Source organism: Fukomys damarensis, unplaced genomic scaffold, assembly GCF_012274545.1.
Source record: "Fukomys damarensis isolate Sample0158 unplaced genomic scaffold, DMR_v1.0_HiC HiC_scaffold_10, whole genome shotgun sequence".
Lineage (NCBI taxonomy): Eukaryota > Metazoa > Chordata > Mammalia > Rodentia > Bathyergidae > Fukomys > Fukomys damarensis.
The window spans coordinates 17,423,418-17,446,850 of NW_022900922.1; the positions used below are offsets into that span (position 1 = coordinate 17,423,418).

Consider the following 23,433-nt stretch of genomic DNA (forward strand, 5'->3'; position numbering starts at 1 on the left):
ACTGTTTTTGGGTTTTTTTTTTTTTTTTTTTTTTTTTTTTTTTTTTTTTTTTTTTTTTTTTTGAGAAAGGGTTTCACTGTATAGTTCAGGATGGTCTTGAATTCACAGTGATCCTCCTGCCTCAGTCTCCCAAGTGCTGGGATTACAGGCGTGTGCCACCATGCTTGGCTCTATCTTTTTAAAACAGGTGAGGTTTCTTCTCACCAAATATTTCTGCAGAATGGAGAAAATTCTCAACGTCTTGTTTTGTTTTGTTTTGACTAGACTCCTAATCCAAAAAAACACATTCAGTAAAACCTTTTATTAATTTCAACCTAAGACTATTACCAATAAAGGAAAATAGACAGACCAAGGTAGGAAGACATCAGAGCTAGAGAGCAAAGGATTCTAGCACAAAAAAATTTAAAGTAAAATGCAGCAACTCCAAATTATAGTAAGAGCCACCTGGACAAGGATGATGGTTTGTGTGACTCCAGAATTTCTTTACAGGTACAGGTGGGGCTTAGAGACAGCATTTATATTCTACTTTATACAGGATGGAAAGCAAAAGGCAACTGAATGGGCAAGGCGAGTGACAGAAGGTGGAAGTCTTCAAGTCACAGCATACAAACAAATGGTGCAATGACCCCTTGAGAGTGTTCAGGCAAGTGTTGCACCCCCAAGGATGAGAGGCATGTGACTCGTGGCCGAATGAGCACCATGGGCTACAAGGCCTCTTGGGCTCCACTGCGCTCACTGTTTCAGAACCTTGGCAATGGGTACTGATAACACAAGGGAAAAGAATGGACTGAGAGAACTACAGGCAGCGCCAAGCAGGACACGAATGCTGATTAAGGAGCTCCTCACGAGCTGGGAGCCAGCTCAGGGACACCCAGTGATTCAGGCCTCTCAGCTCTGAGTCTCATTTCTCCTTTCAGGTTCAATTGTCATCAGTTTCTAAACTAAAACACTCCTCTCGTTCCAAAAATTTAATCTGAGGGGAGTTGACTTGAACTCTAAGACAGTGGTTAAATCTGGGATTAAGATTTTTTTCTTTTTCTTTTTTTTCCTCTCACTGAATTTATTGGTACATTTTAGGTATACAGTACAGTTACATTCATCATTGGGATCTTGTACCTTTACATGACAGGTCTTGGTTCTTACTTTTTCCCTTGTCCCTGCCCTCCCTTCATCCCCTCCTCCCCTTCCAAAGATTTTTTCTTTTGAAATGATCCTCCTTGGGTAGAGCAGTCCCAAAGAAAAGAAGTGCTTACCTTCCTGGGAATATGTCCTGGGGCTGGGCTGGGGGCTATTCTGCCCATCTCTCTCCTTGTCTGAGGGGACTTTTTTCAGGACAGGAGGAAGCAGAGCAACTTTAGGGGAACTAGGGCCGGATGGAGAGTCTGGGACATCCTCTACAGAGAGACAAACACAGGGATCAAACTCTTCCACAACTGGAGTCGAAGCACACAAGCCAGGTAAATCATTACATACAGATGACTAAGAGAAAAAAGCATCATAATATTTTCTGGGCAGTAAGTACTTTTGTGTTCCTGCTTAGTCAAGAAACATCCATGAACAAAAACAAAAAATGATGAATACTAAAATACAAGGTTAAAATTTGCACAGATGTGAATCTACATCGCAGACAGAGCATTTCAATGGGCTGATATTTGGAAATCAGGCTGTAGGCGAGCCACACGTTTCTTCTGCCTCAAACATAATGCAGTTGTCACAAGCATGACACATTACAGCATCACAACATACACACGTTCACGTACCTACATACACATACTGAAGGTCCCGAGAAATAATTCAGAATTATGGATTTTTCAGAATCACACAGAACTTTGGTCATTGGACAAATGAAAAGATTAAATGATCTAAGCTAAATGAAAACAAGCCAGCTAGGACTAGAATTCTAGCCTCTTCCTCCTACAGCCTGCACTGTTTCACTCTGATTGCAAAGGTTACTGAACCTCGCTCCTTTCTCTGTTCTATTAACAGCACGGTAAGTCTCCAGTCGGCATGGGCATGTGCACACACTCACATAGATCATAGGTGGTTCTCTTCATTCTTAGATATTCAATTCAAGTCACCACTTCCTTCGTAAAAAAATGCAGAGACACAACAAGACATTGGGACCCTGACCACCTCTCAGAACTCTAGTGGAGAAGAACATGGAGATGCGTTGAAAATGTCTGCTCTGCTAAATCAACTGCTCATTAACATAACTCTCAAAATACTAAGTGCTATAAAATAAAGGAGTGTATTTGGTAAGTAAACAGAAAATTAAAGGTTCTTGCCACAGAATATTGGATTGCAGCTGGTCTCATGTTCAGCATTTACAAATGGGGAGCCAAAACACTCCACAGACTGGATTAGATTCATTTTATAGGAGTTGTTTCTTTATTTTAGACTAGAGGCACAACTGGCTGATAAAAAAATCTTAGGGCCAAAAAAAAAAAAAAGAAAAGAAAAAAAATACTAGGGCCAAACCGTCTTCTTATAAGTGTTTGCTTTTCATTTAAAATGTTTCCTCACTTCTATACTCCCTATTCATTCTATGATGAGGTATTTTGTATGCACTAGGAATGGCTTGTGTTTCCCACCATAAAAGTACTTTTTTTGTGAAAAAGTTCCAGCAGAATTAGGATTTCCTAAGGGTAAGTCTCTTGAGGTTGCCGCCTTTGTGGCTTCTCTTAGATGACTGCAAACCGGGGTTTCCCAAGGGACTGATGAACACTGATAGGCTGGCTGTACGGGGAGTGAACTGAATGTACAAGATAAAATGAGAAAAATCTACCAGTTGGGCACACAGGTTACGGCGTTTCCCCTCCTTTCCAGCTCATCTGCATGGTGCCTTACTATAGTGGGCTCCACATCCTACTTGACACATGTGTGCCCAATCGGGGGCTCAGCAGGAGACTATCTCCGATTGCAGGTGCCAGGCTGCTCTTCCCCAGGGGTGGGGCTGGCAAACTTAGCATCCTGTGCCTCTCACTCCTCAGTGTGAAATGTAGCATCAAGAAGCACAGTAAGTCTGTCCACATACAGTGCTTAGCATCGTGCCTGACAGAGTTAAGGGTTTAGTTAGGAAGAGCCATGATTAGGCCAGCGATATAGCTCAGTGGCACCATACCTGTCTGACAAGTGCAAGGTCCTAAGTTCGATTCCCAGCTCTCCCCGCAAAAGAGAAAAGCCATGATCATGACAATGACAGTGATGATCTGACTATCGCTAGCCCTGCTTGCCTAATTTTTGTAGGGAAAGGGAAGAGGGGTTCACTATCATACCCATTCAACTTTCATGTATGAAAGACCTTACAATGGAAAGTTGTTCAAGAAGAAAGGCCTGAGGCAGACTATTTGTGGAAGAGAATAAGGCAGAGTCTAACTCATTTCTAAAATTTTAAAGTTTCTTCTATTATTAGATTTTCTAATTTAATTATCAGAAAATTTCATGGTAAATTGCCAGAGAATGAACATCTTAGACTACACATCCAGCTGCAACTACTATGCCCAGTGACAGTCTACAAATGTAGATACAGACAAAACCATTACAAATGATGTGGCTCTGTCCAGCATAACATTATTTATTAAAAACTGGCCCATAGCTTGCCCAATCCTGTTGCAAACCCTTAATATGTCACAGAGAAAGGTGGGAAAACAAGTGCATGTGCTTTCCCTCTGGTGGTCTGCGTTCTTACATCTCAGCCTTTGCAAGTGTCTAAACCCGGGAGACAGATTTCAGAACACCCAATCACACATGGAGATGCCTCACTTTCCTGTCTTGCCTACCAACCAACCTGTAGCCATGGAAACAAGGACAGTCTCAGGGTCTCCAACACCGGAACGTATGAGTCTTGGCGTTGAACAAAGGAAATGAATCCCCCAGGCTTTGCCCCTTTCATATCTCCCTGTGGGTTTCTTGGGATGTCCCCACAGAAGCTCCTGCACCCAATTCACCAGTACCCATGGAGAATGACATGCATCTACTAGCCCTGAGAAGCTGCCTGGCCTTGGTGTGATTCCCAGCCCGGGCAGAGCCTTACCAGGCCGGGAGCCAGTTCTTGGTTTCTGCGGAATGGTGGGCCGTGCTGCCAGGGCGGGCTTGGGGGACTGCAAGAGGGGCTTCGGGCTGGTCAGTGAGCTGGAAGAGCTGCGAGACCTTGTGCTTACTTCCACTTTGGGCTCTGCTTTGGCATTCTTTTCTGGAGTTCCCAAACCAAAGCGGTTCTCTGGAAGGCCTGGATGAGATTTAGGCACTAGAACAAAAAGGGGCACAAAAAGCAAACTTGAAGACCAAAAGTCAAAGAAACCAATAATTTGAAGATAGAAGTTTGGTACAAACTGATACAATCATTATTGCCATTTCTCATCATAGATATTTTAGATGCCAAACATGCTGTGAAAGGATTAAAATTCTTCACAGAAAGTAATGAGCTTGATACTGCTTTTCTTTTTATCTCTCTCTCTTTTTTTTTTTTTTTTTTTTTTTTTTTTTGTTACCAGGGATCAAACTCAGGACCTCGTATTTGCCAGGCAGGTGGTGCTTGCTATGCCACTGAGCTACTTCTCTGGCCCTTGATAGGGCTTTTCTGATTATTCCCGAATACTCCAGAAATGGCAAGTTTAACATTTCATTGTGGACAGCTCCATAGTCTTGTACAACGAGAAGAGTAGTTCTTAATGCCTCTGAAGGAGATCTCCCTCAAGTCGGATAGAGTCAATTGGAAACTCCTCAGTTCTAGACAACCATTAGGCAAGGCTCTGGCTACAGGTTCTGAGAGAGCAGGGCTATGCTGATGGCCACAGCGCATGTCTGGTGGTTAGAAGAGTTCTCCAGAAATGTCCTGTCATTCTGCATCTCCATCCATAGTGGTACTTAACCAGATAATTGGCAAAAAATAAGCTGATTTATTGTAATTTATAGTTCAACTCTTACTATATAAAGGTACTACAGTAAGTCAGAAGAGCATCCAGCAAAACCAGGAACCTAACATGCGATTTACAAGTTTCTTCCCAGTTTCCATCTAAGGCATCTTATCCTTTTATGCCATTTAAAAAGTCAGAGGAACAAAGAATACTGGATTTCATATATATTCAAGTTATGGGGAAGATTATTCCCTGATATCAAACTAACTGCCCACTTTCTACATGCCATTAATCACATCCCAGTGCCACTCCACCCCCTCCAAAATGCCCATAGCTTAGTTCTTTGAACAAGGCTTCAATCACAGGAGACCCGGCTGAGGGGGAGAGTAATCAGAGGGGACTTGGCTCTCCCAGGTGACAGCTGAGAGCACACAGAACAGAGGTTTTCCCTTAGCTGCCTGCTTTTATTTCTCTTTTGTCAATCACAGATGATGGCTGAAGCTAGAGGTGATCTTCCTCATGGGTGACTGCATGGCCCGTCTTACCTGCACCACCTCCATCCAACCGTTCCACGCTGCTCAAAGCTGGGCTTGGAAAATCCTGGGACAAGGCATCATTCCCAAGCTTCTAAAAAAGTCAAATCCACCCCAACACAGTGTAAGTTAACAGTAGGTAAAAGGACGGAAAAGGTGGGTAAAACAAGTGACAACAAAGAATAGCGTGTCTGGCTTATTTATAACCCTAGGCCTTTACTGCTGGAACACAGCCATGTGAAACACATTTGGTTCTAGGTTTGTTCTCACAGTTTTGGGGATCCCCCAGGTGAGAGGTGCATGGGCCAGGGGAAGGTAGTGACTCAGTGACACTTCTTTTCATTCTTGTCCGACACCTACGTGGCTGGCAGCCCTCATGCTCGATGTGAGGGGACACTCCTGCTCTACACATTTACAGGATCCTATCCATATCTGCCTTACAACAGTTTCTAAGTTTTTTTTTCATTAAGTTTATCGGTACATTCAAAGCAAACAAAACAGTTACATTTATCATTGGGATCTTGTACCTTTACATGACATATATTGGTTCTTGTTTTTCCCAATACCCTTCCCCTCCCTTCACCCTCTAACAATTTCTAGTTTTAAAAGCAGTGTACCCGTTTTCAAACTCAACATATATCATAGGAGAAAAGGGGCCTAAAATGGGCAGCCTTTACTGCTGTGGAGGCCGAGCCACAGGACACAGATGTACACTTGGGGGGAAGGTACAGTGGGAGAGCTATAATTTTTGTTTTTGCTGGGGTGGAATGCAGGGCCTTGCCCACGCTAGCTAAGCGCATGACCACTGAGCTACACCCTGGGTTTCAGTTAACTTTTAAAAAGGCAGAGCAGGGGCTGGGGATTTAGCTCGGTTGTCCTGCTGCCTGCCTTGCAAGTGCAAGGTCCTGAGTTCGATCCCCGGCACCAAAAATATATAAATAAAATAAAAATAAATTAATCCATAGGCAGAGGAGTGTGTGATGACAAAGACAAGGCACCTTAAGTGCTACTATCTTAGGGAAGTAGCTGAAGTGGGCAAGTTAGAAATCAGCCTTCCACCTTACTATGCAAAAGTCTGCATTAGAGTGAGGCAAAAAGAGGATGAACTACAAGGCCTCGAGTTTGATTAATATGTGCAAAGTCTACTGACCAAAATGATCTACACTTACCTCTTGTCTAAGAAACAAAAATAAGGTGGGTAGGTAGAGCAGGAGACAAGGTGTTTCCCTAGACAGCCTGTTCCTTCCTCTGGCAAACTCCAAAAGCAAGAGTCTGCTGCCAATGCCAGCTTTAAAATGGTCTGGGTAACACTGGAGAAATCAGTGACTATGGCTGAATTCTTGCTTGCTCAGTGCACCCCCAAATCCAGAAGTGCCAGCTCTGTCCATCAGAGGAAGTACCAGGGATGTCAAGAGATTCCATCAAGACAGACAGGAGGAGGGAGTGGGTGGCTTTGGTAGGAGAAGTGTGCAACTAGCTCCACAGCTATGAAGGCCGCACAAGGTGGCATCGCCATGTGAAGGAAGCCCCAGGCCAGTGCTTTGTGCCCAGGACAAGTGTCTGTCAGCCAGGAAGTCTCAATGGGGACCTCTCCCTTCCAGACCCTTTCTGGGGCACTCTCAGCACTCCAGGGTGCTCCTTATGCTTTGTACCCAGAACTTCATTTGTCTGCAACTTAAGTTTTCTTTCTCCTTTTCTAGTCCAGATTTTCTGAAGTAGTTAGAAATCCAAAATTGTGCAAAACCAGGGTAAAACAATGCAGTGCCAACTGTTTTTGAAGGCAGGCAGCAGAGCTCGTGGCTCTCAGAAGAAAAGATACACCCTCTTGGTCTTCATGAACTGCTATGCCCCTCTGCTAATAAGTGAAAAATGACCTATCTACACATTCGCCATTCTTTTTTAAAAAATGCATTTCTTAAATGCAATTAATGTAAAGAGAATTCTTCTGAGAGGTTGAAGACACCATTTATTTTTCCCACAATGCATTGACCATAGTTGTTTACGTTACTACCTTTGTAAAGACAGCAATGACATTTTAAGGGAAAATGTTCTAAGGCTAAAAATCCTTTTAAAAAACTTTTTTGATGGAATATCCATGATTGGTATGAATATCGGATAAAAATTTTCAATGATGGTGGTTGTTTAATTTGACACTAGATGGCGCTAAGGGAATATCAGTATGGGCCTCCAACAAACTAATACATAAACCATAAGGATTCTGTCACTCTGAGTCAATTAATATATCAATCCAAGACGCACAGAAAAAAACACTCATCTTTCCACCAAAAAACAGCTGTTCATCACTGGAAACAGTGAAAAAATAAACAGCTCATTGGTGAAAACAGTACACTCATTGTTAAAAATAAATTTATAAAATAGATTAAAATGTATTTGGGCATCTGATTCACTAATGATGCAGCTGTAGTATTTATTCATTTTTCTGATCAGTGAGGGGCATAACATGACCTTCTTTGTAGAACTAAGTGGCAGGATGTAGTTCCATAGTCTTCCTCTCAACCTTTCTGAAAGGCTCGTGAGTGAACTGGGAGGGATTAGGAACTAGGCAATTGTAGACAACACTGGTGCTGATAGGAGGCCATGGTAAACAGTTGTCAACTCCTATAGGATCCAGGACGTAATGAAAAAGTTGTTTAGAAGTAACATAAAAGAGCCTTCTATATCTGGCATGTAGTTTACCATTACTTTCTGAAAATCAAGGGTTCATTGGAGAGAATTTTCTTCTGATTTTTCAAATAAAACAGATGTTCCATTTTCCTTTCTTTGGGGAACCCCATTTTGTAAAAGTAAAAATCAATGAGGATATGCAGAGAAACCAAAACCAGAGTGAAACACGGGCATATTTCTCTTCATAATTGTAACAAAGACATTTTTTTTTGTTTGTTTGTTTTTTGGGACAGGGTCTCACTATGTAATTGAGACTGACCTAGAACTCACTATGTAGCCCAGGCTCGTCTCGAACTCACAGTGATCCTCCTGCCTCAGCCACCTGAGTGCTGGGATTACAGGCATGTGCCACCACGCCTGGCTCACAAAGACATTTCTTTAAGTAGCTATTGAACAAAACAAGGGTATAAGAAAAAAAGACACTAAGAACACTTTAAAAAGAGGCTCAAATGATAAAAAATGCTTTAAAAGTCACGTTTATGGAGGACTCAAAATTTAAAATTTTGTAGATTTTTCTTCATAGGAATGAATATATATGAATAATCAAGTATATATTCAATTAATTCTGAAAGGATACTTGACTTTTTCTTGGGTCATTTAAAGCTAGGATATGGGAAAAGGCTTTGAGGTTTGGAAAATGGATACTTTATGGAATAACTGGAGACTAGATTCTACCTTTACATAATTGTAGTCTGGTTTCAGAGTTTTTATTTGCTTGTCAGTTCCCCTATCTCCAAGTCCCCTCAGGGGTCCACCTGGACTAGCAGGCTCAGTGCCCCCAGGATGTAGGCACACCTGTAATGGCTGATGCAGATTTCATGACATGTACAGGAAGCCCCTGAGCCTGTGGGAAAGGGCAGGAGTTCAAGGCCAGCAAACTATCTCCCATCCAGCCTGTTCGCTCCTCCCCTAAATATGATCCAGGACTGAAACGGAAATGGGCCATTACTGCCTTCATGGTCTGACCCTGGGTTCTTCCTGGATAAATCCTTTGTTCTTAGATTTTTATTTAACCAACAGGCTATTTTTCTGTACTTCGGTCTCCCATGAAAATCAAGTGGTGACCAACATGCACACAGGAGGAAGAGAAGGTTCTTACCTTCTGGGCACTGGCGGCTCTCCGTTCCTGCTTGGCCTTCATCTCAGCCAGCAGACCGCTACCCATCACCTGGACGCCATACCTGCGTCCCCCTTGTGGGCTGCTCCTACTGTCCCCACGCTCCAGGCGCACTGCTTCCTCGCCTGGGTTCTCTTCAAGGGAGTCTGGTGCTTTCATCTCCTCTGCACGGTCTGAACTCCCATTGTGCTCTGTGGCCTTCGGCTCCCTCCTGGGGCTATCTACAGCTGAACTTCTGATGGTCCCTTTTGGTGAGGAGGGTTCTTCTGTCATCAAGACTGTTGGGGGTCGATCAGACTTGGATCGGGATTTGATTAAATTGAGAAAGCTGCTTTTCCGACAGTCTCGCTTCTTCTTTTCATCTCCTCCTTCACTAAGCTCGTGGGACTCTGAGCCTCTTGAGGAAGTCCTCCTGCATTCCCAAGCAAGACATGGATGGATCCTGTGGGTCTGACTATACACACGATTCCCAGCACACTCAGCCACGACATAAATATGGAGATGGCTGCACACACAGCTGCCATTCTGAGACTCTATAAAGTAGAGCCACTGAATTTAGGAGAGGAGCATGGAATATTGTGTTCATGTCTGCCCAGGAGACATGGCACAAGGAAAGACTGAGAAGATGCACGTATCAGTGGGAAGACTAGGACAGAGATGAGGTGTGTTTTAATGTTCAAATGCTCTAGTCACAGGTCTCTATGTGTGTGAACTTCCAATGAGGCTGGCTTGAGTGGAGATGTGGGTGGGCAACTGCCTTGTTTAAAGGGGGAGGTATATGCTGGAGAGGGTGAGATGATTACCACATGAAAACCCACCCTGAATGCTCAAAGACTTGCTTAAGTGTAACAACCACTGAAGGGTGTGACAATGTGCAAAGACAGAGTGAGCCTCACTTGAGGTTTTGGAAAGAGAATATTTTGCAACTTGGGAAATAGAAGGGGAGAAAGAGTAAGTGATCACAGACAAATGTCTTCCAGTTAAGACCAAAGGACTGAATACTCATTCAACTCCTCTGAATCTCCACTAATGTTCAGCAAGGGATTGAAAAAGAGGCATGAGTCACATAGGAGAAAAAGCAAAAATCAACAAAGTCAGAAGCAAATAATTACACACAACTTCACAGATCTAAAAAGGCTGGAAGCTAAACTGAAGGCCTAGAAGCAAGTGGGTTTGTGCTGCTCCAAAAGGAAGAGCAAGATCACTGCAGGAGGTGACACTGAAGGGAGCTTTAGAGAGGACAGCTAGCTAAAGCCATTTACATTAGTTTTTGCAGAGAGTAAACCAGAGAAACTCTGGGTGTAGCTGAGCTGAGTGTACAACCGTGGATCCGGGAGGCTCCAGTGATGACCCTCACCACTGCTCTACTCTGGATCCCAAAAGAGGTGGCAGCTGCACACAAGTCTGCAAAGCTCATGAGAAAGTCTGGAAGAGTTTGACAGTCAGGGAGACCCCAAGAGGGTCACCCTGCATGAAGCCCCCGGTCAGCAAGCCCCATGCAGAGGTTTCCAAGAAGCTTGTTTGTGCCCCACTCCATTTCAACATGAAAGAAAAATAAAATATGGGGCTGGGGGTTTAGCTCAGTGGTTCCACCACTTGCCTCACAAGCGCAAGGACCCAAGTTCAATCCCCAGTACCAAAAAAGTACAAAAAAAAAAAAAAAAAAAAAAAAAAAAAGTACCCACAAAATAAGACTAATAGTAAAATGTGATAGGAGAAGTAGAAACTTATGGCTGTCTGATACAACTCCAAGACATCTCCCAGGATGTGGGGGAGGGACACATAAAGAATGAGAAATTAGAAGAGAAAAGGTAAAAATAAATGGGCCAACAGAAGAAATATACAATTGAATAATGGAAGTTTAAGAGAAAGAGTACAGCAAAAAAGGAAAGAAAGAAATTGTGAAGGAACTAACTCAAGAAAAGTTCCAGTACCAATGGATGTGAATTTCCATGTCCATTACAAGTCCCCACTAGATTGGCTAAACAAACAACTTACTCTACAGCATATCAACCTAAAATTTTAATACACTGAAAACAAAGGTGATCCCAAGTGATTCTACAGAATGACAAAACAAGTCACAAAGATAGTATTGGAACACAAGAAGATAAAAGACAATGGAGCAGTTTTCAAAATTCCAAAGTAAAATGGATTCCAACCAACAAAGCTTTTGTATATGCGGGGGGGCTTGAAGAGGGGAATGGGATAAAATAAAATTTATTAAACGTAAAAAAAATGGATTCCAACCCACAACTAATTGCAACCCTAGTGACACTGTTAATCAAAAAGGAAGGTATTTGATTTACATAAATGCATTTCCACTGTTCCCCAACTGCAGGGGGTGCACCATCAAAACAAAGGGGTGAAGTAAAAATGATTTCAGCCGATAGAAATAGAAAAAGAAAGAGGATGAAGTGAAGGGAGTTTGTGCCAAACAATGAGGGGACATCAGAGGCAGTGTTCAAAATTATACCAAGTGTGAGATATTTTGTCAATAATTAAAATGTTTTATGCAAAAAAGGGTATAATATTATTAGGAAATGAGTTGAGAAATTAGCAAATGAAAACATTCTTTTATAATCATGACACGCAGTGTATTTACCATTGTTCCTCTCTAATAATTTTGTTATGAAAAATTATTTTTTCATAGAATATATTTTATATTTTCTTTATTAATATCTCTTTGTATTACATTAAAATAAATTTTAAAAAATTAAATGTCTAGGATTTAACCTAAGGAAGTGAAAGACCTCTACAATGAAAGCTACAGCACACTGAAAAAGGAAATCAAAGAAAAGTTCAGAAAATGGAAAGATAACACCTCTTCCTGGATAGGGAAAAGCAATATAATCAAAATAACCACATTTCCAAAATTAATATACAGACTTAATGCAACTAAAATACCAACAGCCTTCATTACAGAACTGGAGAAAGAAATCTGAAAATTAATATGGAACCAGAAGAGGCCCAGAAAACAAAAGCTACCCTTAGTAATAAGAACAAAGCAGGAGGCAAGACAATCCTGGACTTAAAGTTACAGTGCAAAGTCAAAGCAATGAAAACAGCATGGTACTGGCACATGAGGAAAAAAAAAGATACGAAGATCAATGGAATAGAATAGAGCACATTATTCAATCTTCGACAAAGAGGCCTACACACTGGAGGAAAGATAAACTCTTTAATAAATCATGTTGGAAAAGCTGGCTATCCATATTCAATCCAGAAGATTGAATCTAGACCCATCATATCACTCACTAAAATCTAAAATCAAAATGGATCAAAGAATTAAAAGCTAAAACAGAAACATTTAACCTGCTGGAATATACAATAGGTAAAAGTCTTGGAGTCACAGGCATAAGAAAGAACTTTCTAAACAGAAATTCAGTTCACAGGAAATAATACCAAGAATCCACAAATATTATCAAATTAAAAAGCTTCTACCCAGCAAAAGAAACAACAGAGCATAAAGAAAAACCTACAAAATGTGAATAAATTTTTGCCAGCTATTTCTCAGACAGAAGACTCACATCTAGAATATACAAAGAACTCAAAAAAGTTAGACTCCATAAAAGACCCAATAAAAAAGGGGCTAGCAAAATGAACAGAAACTTCATATAAGGAGTACAAATCACCAATAAATATATGAAAAACCATTCAACATTGTTGGCCACTAGAGAAATGTGAATTATAACACTGAAATTCCACCTTACCCCAAAAAGAATAGCTATCATCAAGAAATCAAATAATAACTGATGCTGGTGAGGCTACAAGGAAAACTGGAACACTTCTACACTGTTAGTGGGAATGTAAACTAGTTAAACCATCATGGAAATTTCTCAAAAAACTAAAATTAAGATTCCTTTTGATCTAGCTATTTCTCTTGTAGGTATCTTCCCCAAAGACTTAAAGACAATGCATTACAGTGGACCTTTGACTTACAAACCTGAGATTTGGTTGTAACTAAATCAATACAGCTGAGATACCTGGGCACACGCTACAGATAAGAGGCAGATGAATCTTCTACTAACCTAATTAACCCACGATGTTCATATGTCAGGCTGGTCAGGTGGGTATGAGGGTCCACCGTACAGTGATACTCAATCCATGCATATCCATGTTTACAGAAGCACAACTCATAATAGCTAAATATCGGAAGCAGCCCGTGTGTTTATCAGCAGATGAATGGATAAAGAAAGTGTGGTGCTGACACACAATGAAGTATGACACTGCCATAAAAACAATAAACTCGAGTCATCTGCAGAAAATGGATGCACCGTAAGACCACAATGTTAAGTGAAATAAATTAGACATACAAGCTTAAATCTTGCATGGTTTTAGTTACAGGAGAAATCCAAATTATAAATGAAAGAACAAAATAAAAAATAATAGGAAGTAGAAAGATGGATCTTTCTCAGATGGGAAGGGGATCAAGAGACAGAGGGAAGGGAAAGGAGGAGAGGTGATGAAAAGTTAATGAGCAAAGGAATTAAGATGTGTTAGGTGCATATACCAATTCTTCACAAGGAGTGGATTCCAAATACGCACTACAAAAAAAACTTATAAATTAAAAAAAATTCATCCAATTTTCATTTGGGACCAAATACCTTCAGTCAATTCATTAGAAACCAATGAAAGATGAAAGCAGCATTAATGGAAGAGGAAATCACACTGGGGGGAGTCACATTGAATACTCATGGATCTTTCGGCTAACTAAATACAAATTTCTAAAGTCTATGAAGAGCCTATGATGGTATCTGTAGTTTATATGGAGACAGGCAAGGACTGTCTCAATACAATCACTAGCAGGGTCAGAGTTTTAATTTGGTCTGTAGTGACACAACAAAGTTATAAGATATGACAAGACTCAGGCATTGCTCCTGAGGTACAGCATCCTATTTGCAAAACCAGACTTGAACGTAATTCATGAAGAGGACTTTCCATTTTGTTTTGTTTATCGTGGTATTTCTTGAGTCTTTAACATAGAGATTACACCCGTCTACTCCTTATAAAAGAATAAAAAGCTAAATAAACTCTGAGGAAAAGGCAGTAAGTCAGCAGCAGACAAAAAGCAGCTAATATTTTGGTGGGAAGCAGACAGTCATGGGAATCTTGAAAGACAGAATAGGATTTTGCCAAGTATATGATGCTTAGCTTCAAGGCCAGTGTCAATGATGAAAAATAATTGGGTCCTAAAACTTACAAGATTAAGGAAGTTATATTGTAAGGGATATAAAAATTGAACTTATTTCTACTTCACCATCCTGCTGAGGCAAGATAAGACACGTTCACATAAGGAGTGACTGGCTCTTCCCCTCTGTGCCCTGCTACTTGTGCTCTGCTTATCAGTGTGGATTACGTTCACCGCTGAATTTCATATCTCAAGGAGAAAGACACTTCACGGACACAGATCCATGTTAGGAGTGTTTCATTCGATGGATCTACATTTATTTGGGGATTGAATAACTTGGTACAAATCACACTTACAAACCAGTGTTTCAAGTTAAACAACTATTTACAGAAGTAACACTGAACTGTCTTCTAAGAAAACTCCATCTTATTAATAACAAAATGCAGAGTAAACTCTTCACAGGCTAACCCTGAACCCCTCTATGAATGCTGCTGTCATTATGACATCATTAGATCACGCCATTGAAGGATGACTGAGCCTTGTCCCCAACAGCAAGTGCGTCTGACTATGACAAGAACACTGCCTGCAGTAAGCAATTCCAACCTGCTGATGCTCAGAACCTTGTAATGTTATCATCCAGATGACTGTAATAAAGCCCTAAAGCAGCACTGGTGAACCTATGGCATACATGCCACAGCTGGCTATTTATATTATCGTTAAAAACTCTAAAAGATTTGCTATCACTGCCCTTAAGAGTTGCCTTGGATGGCATGATTCTTAGTTTGATTTTAGAATATTACAGAACTTCTCACACTTGAGCATGCGTCAGCAGAACCTGGACGGCTTCTGAACACAGACTGCCAAGCCCCACCTTCAGTTTTTGATTCAGTAAGTCTAGCGGACAAGCTGAGAATTTGTACTTCTAACATACTCCCAGGTGACACTGATGTGGCTGGCCTGGAGGACATATTTTGTAAAACCAACAGAATAGTAAATCTTATGGAAAAAGTTAGATTTAATATACTAATTGTTAGTAATCTAAATGTGAAATGTATTACAGTATGAGAATTAAATGAACTCACTTGGAATCCATTCTGGTCACTTTCTTAGTGAAAAATTCATCTACACCTTCGTCCACTCTCCCCATAAGACCATTCTGCTCTCCATCTTGGGAGACTATGCCAGCAGCACAAACCTGCAAAGCAAAGAAAGGCATTAATTCACATCCAATTCAACTAGTTACTAGGTCTCATGAATAGGACGTGAGAGGAACAAGAGTCACTAAAATGGGCACTATATACTCTATTGGAATATAAGCCATGTACACAGCTGTAACACTGACAGGAAGAAACTATGAGTGCAGTGTAAACACTGCCTGATGGGGACTCGCGACGATCAGTGTATCAGAAGCTTGGACCGAAAAGACTGTGAAGAGTGTACACATTTGAAGAAGGCTGAAAAGTGAGTAAATAACATATAACAGGTAATATGAATGTGAACGGAATAATGTGAATAATAAAAATAATTATACCCATCTACATGGTACTTTACACTGATCAGAGCAAGGTTTTCCTACATCTTACAATAAATAGGAAACCAGTGAAGTTCTTAATTTGAGCAAAACAGAAAAAGCAGCTCACTTTGAACATCTGTATTGACTCCAAAAGATAGAGTAGAACTTGCTTGTCTCACCATTTTCCTTTTTGAAAAAGAATAGAGAATAGACCATCTACAGCAATAGCAGTCCCTTACACTGAGAGAGAGCTTCGTAGTTTACATGTGTTTTGTGAATTATAACTTCACTCTCACATCTCTCCTTTGAGCTGAAAAGAAAAGAATTTTGTCATAGTTGTTGGTAAGTCATACATCAGACAGTAGCTCAGAGGATGAGGGGGCACCCATACAGGTCACCTGAGGGACAGATTAAGCAGCATGTGACCCACAACACACGGTCTTAAACATGGGGCTTTCCTCAAATGAGTCTCCTTTCTGTTCTAAGAGAAAAACATTACTTTTTTACTTGTGCGAATTTTCCTCTTGGGCTTTGTCTTTTTCTCCACTTTAAAAGAGAATTCGCAGCTGGTGCGAGGTTCTCTGGGGATGTAGAGAAGGTCAAGATCGCAGATGTGGAGGTGCAGAGCTGACAACAAAGCCATCTGCTCTGCACAGGCCAGGCCAAGCTGTGGGGCTGGATGCACCTTCGGATCCCCAGCCTAACTGTGTCATTTTAGAGATAAAGACACCAGAGTAGATAGATTTTGAGAAGTCCAGTATCCTGAGGACACCATCAGTGAGGCACACTTTAAAATGCAACTGCTAATCTGAAAGCAGCAGGAGGGGGCACCCACTGGAAGAAGAGCAGCAGAGAAATCCAAGCATGGAGCTAAACGAAGTCCACGAAAAGAGTTCAAGGCCAAATGCACACGCTGCTTTAGCTCATTTTCTCGCACAGGAAAAGATTAGATTCTCATCTTTTCTGTCAAGGAAGATAAACATCAGAGTGGAAAGAGTCGAGCAGCTGTAGAGAGGAAGACAGGAACCTCAGGCCTGCTCTGGTCATCTTGGCTGCTTTCACAGTCCCAGAACAGCACCTGCAAATAAAACTGGAACTGCTGCGGCTGCTATTTGAGAAATAAAGGAGGCAGATTTTACACCTCGGGTGTATAAGTAAATGCTAAAAGATAATGTGCGAATGCTTGGATGAGCTGGTGATTACAAGGATTGAAGACAATTCAGACCACCCTCTGTCTTCTCTCTGCCAGAATTATTAACGTGATTACAGCAGGGAGAAACAGTAGGCACCGCACCTGGATCTGACGGGGCAGCTGCCAAAACTCACTTGTCTTCAAAGACTGGATGGAGAGAAATGGGAAGGAAGGAACAGCATCACCGGAAGAGTGCTAATTAGCAGCTGAATAACCACAGGATCTTATATGTATATGTTAGCCAGTAAGAAAGTAGAAAATTGATGAGCTAAGGAAGCAAGCGGAAAAAAGGAACCCAAAGGAATTAAAATGAAGGTAATGTAAAACAAAAATTAACGAACTTGAGAGATGAAGCTAAAAGCTGATTCTTTGAAAAAGATCAATAAAAAAGAGCTACAAAATTGAGTAATGAGCAAGAGCATTAAAATAAACTGGAAGTAAGAAAAAAGGAGATGTAGCTATCAATACAGCAGAGATTAAAACTCTTGAGAATTCTATAAATAAATGATTAGACTAAGCGACAATATTTTAGAAAAACACAAATTATCAGAATGACCTCTAGATGAATTATGCAACCTGAAAAGATCTACAGCAAAAACTAAAAAAACAAAACAACAACCTAGAAAAACAATCTATAATGTATATCATCACATACATGCTTTACACAGACACTTCAGCCCCAGTGGCTTCCCAGGAAGAACAGGCAATCTCTGTAAAAGGCAAATGGTTTCAGATTAGGAAAGGAGAGGTGGCTTTTCATAACTCACGTTATGAAAATAGTGTAACTGGGAAACCCAAAGTAGATGGGCAGTCCAGAAGAGAAAAAGTAAGGGACTCTCATTTACGCACACAGATGCAAACAATGCCTAGCAGTATAATTAAACTCAGCAAAAATATTACATTAAATCAATCGTGGCACGATGTTAGAAAAACTTGTTAGGAGTCATCATAATAGCACATTGATAAAAATTATCAATCCCAGGGAATGCTAAAGATAAAAATCAAACACCGTTCTTTGAACAAAAGCATCGAAAATAGGATAGACAATAAACTTGCTCAACTGAACAAATAGCAGAAACTGCTAGACTTCTATCTTGTTTAGTCTTTTGTTTTACTTAGTAACAAAATCCCGACTTATTCAGAGAATCAATATGATCAACAAACCTATCTTCCCAGATGCTTTTGCAAATAGGGACAGAAATGTGGTTCATCTGGGGGCTGTGAGCTGTAACTTGAAGTATACTAGCATTTCTAGATAAGTTTTGATTACATGTTCTAAATTCTGTTGCATGTTTGCTCCTTTCCTCTGTCTGAAATATGCATAGAACAACAGATTATAGGTCCTTCCCTGAGAGTAAGACCAATGCTGGTCACCTGAATGAAATAATCATCAAATAGGCAAATGTAATTTGTGGAATTAGTAGGAATACAGTCTTTAAAAGGAGGGAGTGAGATGACCAATTCTGTAGTTTATTCACAACAGAATAACAAAATTTATAAATGGATTCCATGCAGAATAATATGAGGAACGTGGAAAAGAGGAGGAAGTTTAGATTGGAGAAGAAAAGACCTTGGAATGATCCATAAATACTTGTAATTCCACAGAAGAGACTTAAATACCCTGTGCCACTCCGGAAGACAAAAACACAATGGCTAGGTTAAAACTGAAGATTTTTATTAGCACAGAAAATAATTTGCAAGTAATTAGAGCTTTTGGAAACAGCAGCTTCAGAGAAAGAGTTCAGTGCGGAAAGAATGGCCAGCTGATGGCTGTGTAGGGGGTTTTAAGTACCGGAGGAGGGCTGGACAAGGTGGCTTCAAAGGCCCTTCAAACACTGCGATGCTGCCACTCAAAACACAGGGGAGGAAATGCAGTAGCAGGGGTTCGTCAGCTCTCATTAGAGTTGGAGGTTTCATCCCCAGGCCAAGGGGCAGGGGTGTGCCAAGATCACACCGCAAACTGATGAGTACTGACATGGCACTAGAGGGAAGCAGCTGCAGGCACATGAAACCAACTCAGAGGAGGTTGAGGGCTGCTCAGGTGTCTGCCCCGGCTTCACACTCCCTTGAGTGACGTGTGGATCACCCTTAAAGCTCCCTCCCTGGGGAGACGGTTCTCATGGTGGCAGAGTCAGATCTAGAGACCAGGGTTCTGTCCTATAACTGCAGTCCCCGATCTCTCTCAAAGCACCTTTCTGCTTCGGTTGGCAGCAGGCAGGAGCTGAGCTGGGTGACAGAGGTCATACCACAGTCCTCTGTCCCTAGCAGGCCCTGTGGATGGAATTTCTCAGGCTTATTTAGAGTGTGGCCAAATCCTCATTGGTGGAATTCATATGCAAGTCCAGCTTTCAGGCCTGGCCTGCAAACCCTTGCTGAGCACAGCAGGGTTTTACACATTACCCTCCAGCTGAATGGCTGTGTGGCAAGGGGAAGGCGGAGCCATTAAAATGAGGCAGCAGAGCCTCTGAGGATCATGATAGGCCTTGGCCAGAAATACCCACAATGGACTAGGACATGAGTGAGAAATAAACTTCAAAATATCAGGGAATTGACACAACAGAAGTTTATCTCCTGGAGTGGCCAATGTTCTCCTACTTATGAACAACAGTCCCTCACCCAACTTTTCTCTGTTATGCCCTTTCACAGGTATGCTGGGACAATCTAATACTTTCAGAACAGGCACTTCCATTCTTTTTCTGTTTGTTTATTCGTTTGTTCCTTTCTCGCTCCCTCCCTTTCTTGCTTCCCTCATCCGTACTAAGCATGAGCTCTACCACTGAGCTATGCCTCTGGACCTCCTTACTTCACTCTGAGATAGGGTCTTGCTAAATCGCCCAGACTGGCCTGGACCGTGCGAGCCTCCTGACTTAAGTCACCAGACTAGATGGGATTACAGGTGTGTGCCACTGAACCTGGCTTCCCTGCTTATTTCACCCATGTGAAGCTCTGTCCCCAAAAGCACAGACTTTCTGCAAGTTCCTTCAATGAGAAAAGAATTCTGAATAGGAATTTTTGTAGAATTTGTTGAGTTGTTCCTTAAGAGTGACATCAAATCACTTCCTTCATTTGAGTGTGGGGGTGAGGAATAGAGCAACATATTCATATTATAAAGACAGCTAATACTAATGAATCAGACAAGCTTTGAAGGACAATATTTACATTTAATACAGGGCTGTATACTCTTTTCTCATGAAAATTCAAGAGTAAGCAATGTGGTTTTTTTGTATGTTTCCTTTTGCAGTACTGAGCCACATCCTCACACCTTTTTATTTTTTGAGACAGGGTCTGTCTCTGTAAATCACTAAGTTGTCCAAGCAGGGATTAAATTTATGATCACCCTGTCTCAGCCTCCCAGAGTGCTGGAATTACAGATGTGTACCACCCTTCCTGGCTGCAATGCTATTATTTTACAGAGAAATTGGCTCAGGCTCAGACCACACACCTTGTCCAGCCACAGCTGCTGAGAGCAGGTGCACATGTTGGTCTCACCCTCCTCTGCTGTGATGGTAGAACATTAAATTCTATGGTCACATCAGCTGCAGCAAGAGGCCAAGAGTCTTTATGTACATTGTTATGAAGTGGAAAAAAGAAAAAGAAGTTGGTATTTTATTTGTTATGATTATTTTGGGTTTTTGGGGGGGTGAGAATTAAAATGTAGAGCCTAATCCATACCCATCATTAATAACATGTCTGGAAAATTTGGGGGGGGGTAACTGGGAATCAAACTCAGGACCTTGAGCTTGTGAGGCAGTTGCAGCACCACTGAGCTAAATGCCCAGCCCTCTGGCAATTTTAAATGATTATAATTTGACCCAAGATTGAATGTTTATTCCTTCTTAAAAATAAAATGGTCATCGACTTTTCATACTTACATGATTTTCATTTGTATATTTTTGATACAATAATCAAGAATTGCACTATTACTATTTTTGGCCCAGTAGACATGGTATGTCAGCATTTGAGCTAGCCATGGCTTGGAGAATTCTGATACCCAGATGTTCTCACCAGGGGCAGCAGAGGTCAAGGGCGGGCTCTAGAAAAGTGAAAGTAGCATTTAGGATGAGCAAGGTCTATGAATCCTAGCAAGAAAATGGCAGTAGGAAATGATGCCTGCGACTGAACACTAGTAGTAAAAGTAAATACACCCTAATCATCTACTTCCTGGTCCTCTCTGAAAAATATGGAGACAGCACCTGGTGGCCATCTCCTGGGGATGAGACAAGACAGAACCAGGAAAACCATCAGCTCTGTGAAATCATGAAGTAAAGCACTTTCCCTACGGAAACCATGAAAAAGCTTGTGACCATAGCTCCCAGTCAACAGCGCTCTGGGGAAAAGCCAGGTGTCAGCATCCTCTGGCCATAACCTTTACCTTGGGACTCACTGGAAATTCTCAGAGTGGGGACAAAAGCACAATTTCTGTAGGGTTCATTGAGGTTCAGGACCCCAGAATATGGCCCTAGGGGACTCAGGAAAACAGCAGGAAAAGGAAAGTCATTGTTCTCCCCTCACCATTTGCTCTGGAAGCAATAATGAAGCTTTCCTTTCCAGGCACCCGCTCTGTCCCTGGAGGACAGGAAATGTTTTCATCTCTGAGAGAAGAACCTGGGTTCACAGGCCTGGCACCCCTAGCTGAAGACTATGAGACCCTCCTGCCTTGTTTGTGAGTCTCCTCAATTACTCGCTTCCTCATCAGATTGGGCAGAAAAGTACAGATTTCCCTGTTCCTTAGGGTACTCAGTTCTGAAGGGGCCCATGTTGTGAAAACTTAGTTTACACATTTAGTTTACATTTAGCTTTCCTCTTGTTAATCTGTCTTTTGTTACCATAACTTCAGCCAAGATGCCAGCCATGGGTGAGAAAAGAAATCCCATCTCCCTCCAGTCTCCACTCCTCCCCCAAGTCCCTTTCAAGCTTCCTTCCACCTTTCTTGGCTTTTCAAATGCATAAAGAAAAGAGAATTCAAAATTCTTTTTCCAAGAGTCACTGATTTAAACATGGGGAAGCTTAAACCATTATTTCACATTTATAGTATACTGTTAATGATTTTCCACAGAACTATTTAGTCAGTAACAACCTGGAATCTACAGTGTGAGCTACTGAGTGGGAAGGTGTCCTTTTCCCTATTTGAAAAGAACTTTTAGACAGGCACAGTGGCATAGGCTGTACTCTGGGAGGCTGAAGTAGGAGGATGCAGTTCACGTCCAGCCTGGGCAACTTAGTGAGACCTTGTTTTAAAAAGGGCAGGAATACAGCTTAGTGCAAAGGCTTGTCGTTCAATCCCTAGTACGCACCCTACAAAGTCATTCCTTATTTAAAAGGAAAATGTTTGTAACTCTGAAATAGTGTGCTAAAAAATCCAACATCAAATAGATTGGAAAATAATGCATGATAGAAGAGGTTTTTTTTGGTACCAGGGATTGAACTCGGGTCCTTGTGCTTGCAAGGCAGGTGGCAGAACCACTGAGATAAATCCCTGGCCCTAAGAGTTTTTGTATTTGAAATGGTGTTAGTCTACACCCTTCAAATTAGGTCAACAAACCAAACAGAAGAGCCTGATCTAGAGCTAGTAACTGCTGATCATGCAGACACGTTGTTGTGACCTACATCCACCTTTGTTTGCTGCCACCCACCATTTTATCCAGTAATCACTCAGCAAAACATGTTCTGAGTGCTGAGCATATCACCATGGATGAGAAGTCACAGGCCTGGAATTACAGAACAGGAGAGGCTGAGGAAATAGTACGTGCTGAGAGTATAGGCCCTGGAAGGTTGCTCAGGCTGTACACTGTGCTAGATTAGTCTGTGAGACAAGCCTCCCTGGAGTCCTACACACAGCTCTGTGGGAGTACAGCAAAAGGGAGGGCTTTCAGTAGAAGTGTTGACTCGCTGGAGACGAGATCTGAAAGATCTGATAGTAGTGACTGGCCAGGGGAGAGAGCAAAGCTCTGGCTTTAAACCCTTTGGGCCTGAGGTGTTCCACAGGCAGATGCATCTCAGAAAAGGCAGCTGCTTCAGGACGGTCTGCTGTGAGCAGCAGAGAGCCTGATCATGGGGCTCAGACACACAGCAGACACTGACAGACAGGAAATCCAGGGCTTTGAGGGAGATGCAGCAAGTGACAACTCCAGGACCAGCAAGAAGGCACCCTTGAGAAAGGACTCGCCTCTGGTGTCACGCACTATGCAGACACCAGGAAGAGGAAGAATGGCGGGGGACAGTGCTGCTAGGAAACGGTCAGGATGAGGTTAGGCGGAACTGAAGGGTGGTTCTGGGGTGAGCAGGTAGGGAAGAAAGATCTTGGTAACTCTAAAGAAACAGGAAAGCCAGGAGATGAAACAACCTGTCTCAGGACAGGTAAGGCATTAACAAGGAAGAGGCCTGGGGTGATCCCTGCCAGGCTCCTCTG

The 23,433-nt window shown here is 41.8% G+C and overlaps 1 protein-coding gene across 1 annotated transcript in view; it reads right to left on the reverse strand.

Moving 5' to 3' along the window:
- The window catches only part of Carmil1 (capping protein regulator and myosin 1 linker 1), a 303,045-nt gene that overhangs the window by 9,248 nt on the left and 270,364 nt on the right, over nt 1-23,433 (reverse strand). Inside the window, exons 33-37 of the mRNA XM_033761782.1 lie at nt 15,402-15,514; nt 9,174-9,603; nt 5,402-5,483; nt 4,034-4,246; nt 1,254-1,394 (exon numbers count right to left, since the gene is read on the reverse strand). Coding sequence (XP_033617673.1) covers nt 1,254-1,394; nt 4,034-4,246; nt 5,402-5,483; nt 9,174-9,603; nt 15,402-15,514 — 979 coding nt within the window. The remainder of the gene's footprint in view (nt 1-1,253; nt 1,395-4,033; nt 4,247-5,401; nt 5,484-9,173; nt 9,604-15,401; nt 15,515-23,433) is intronic.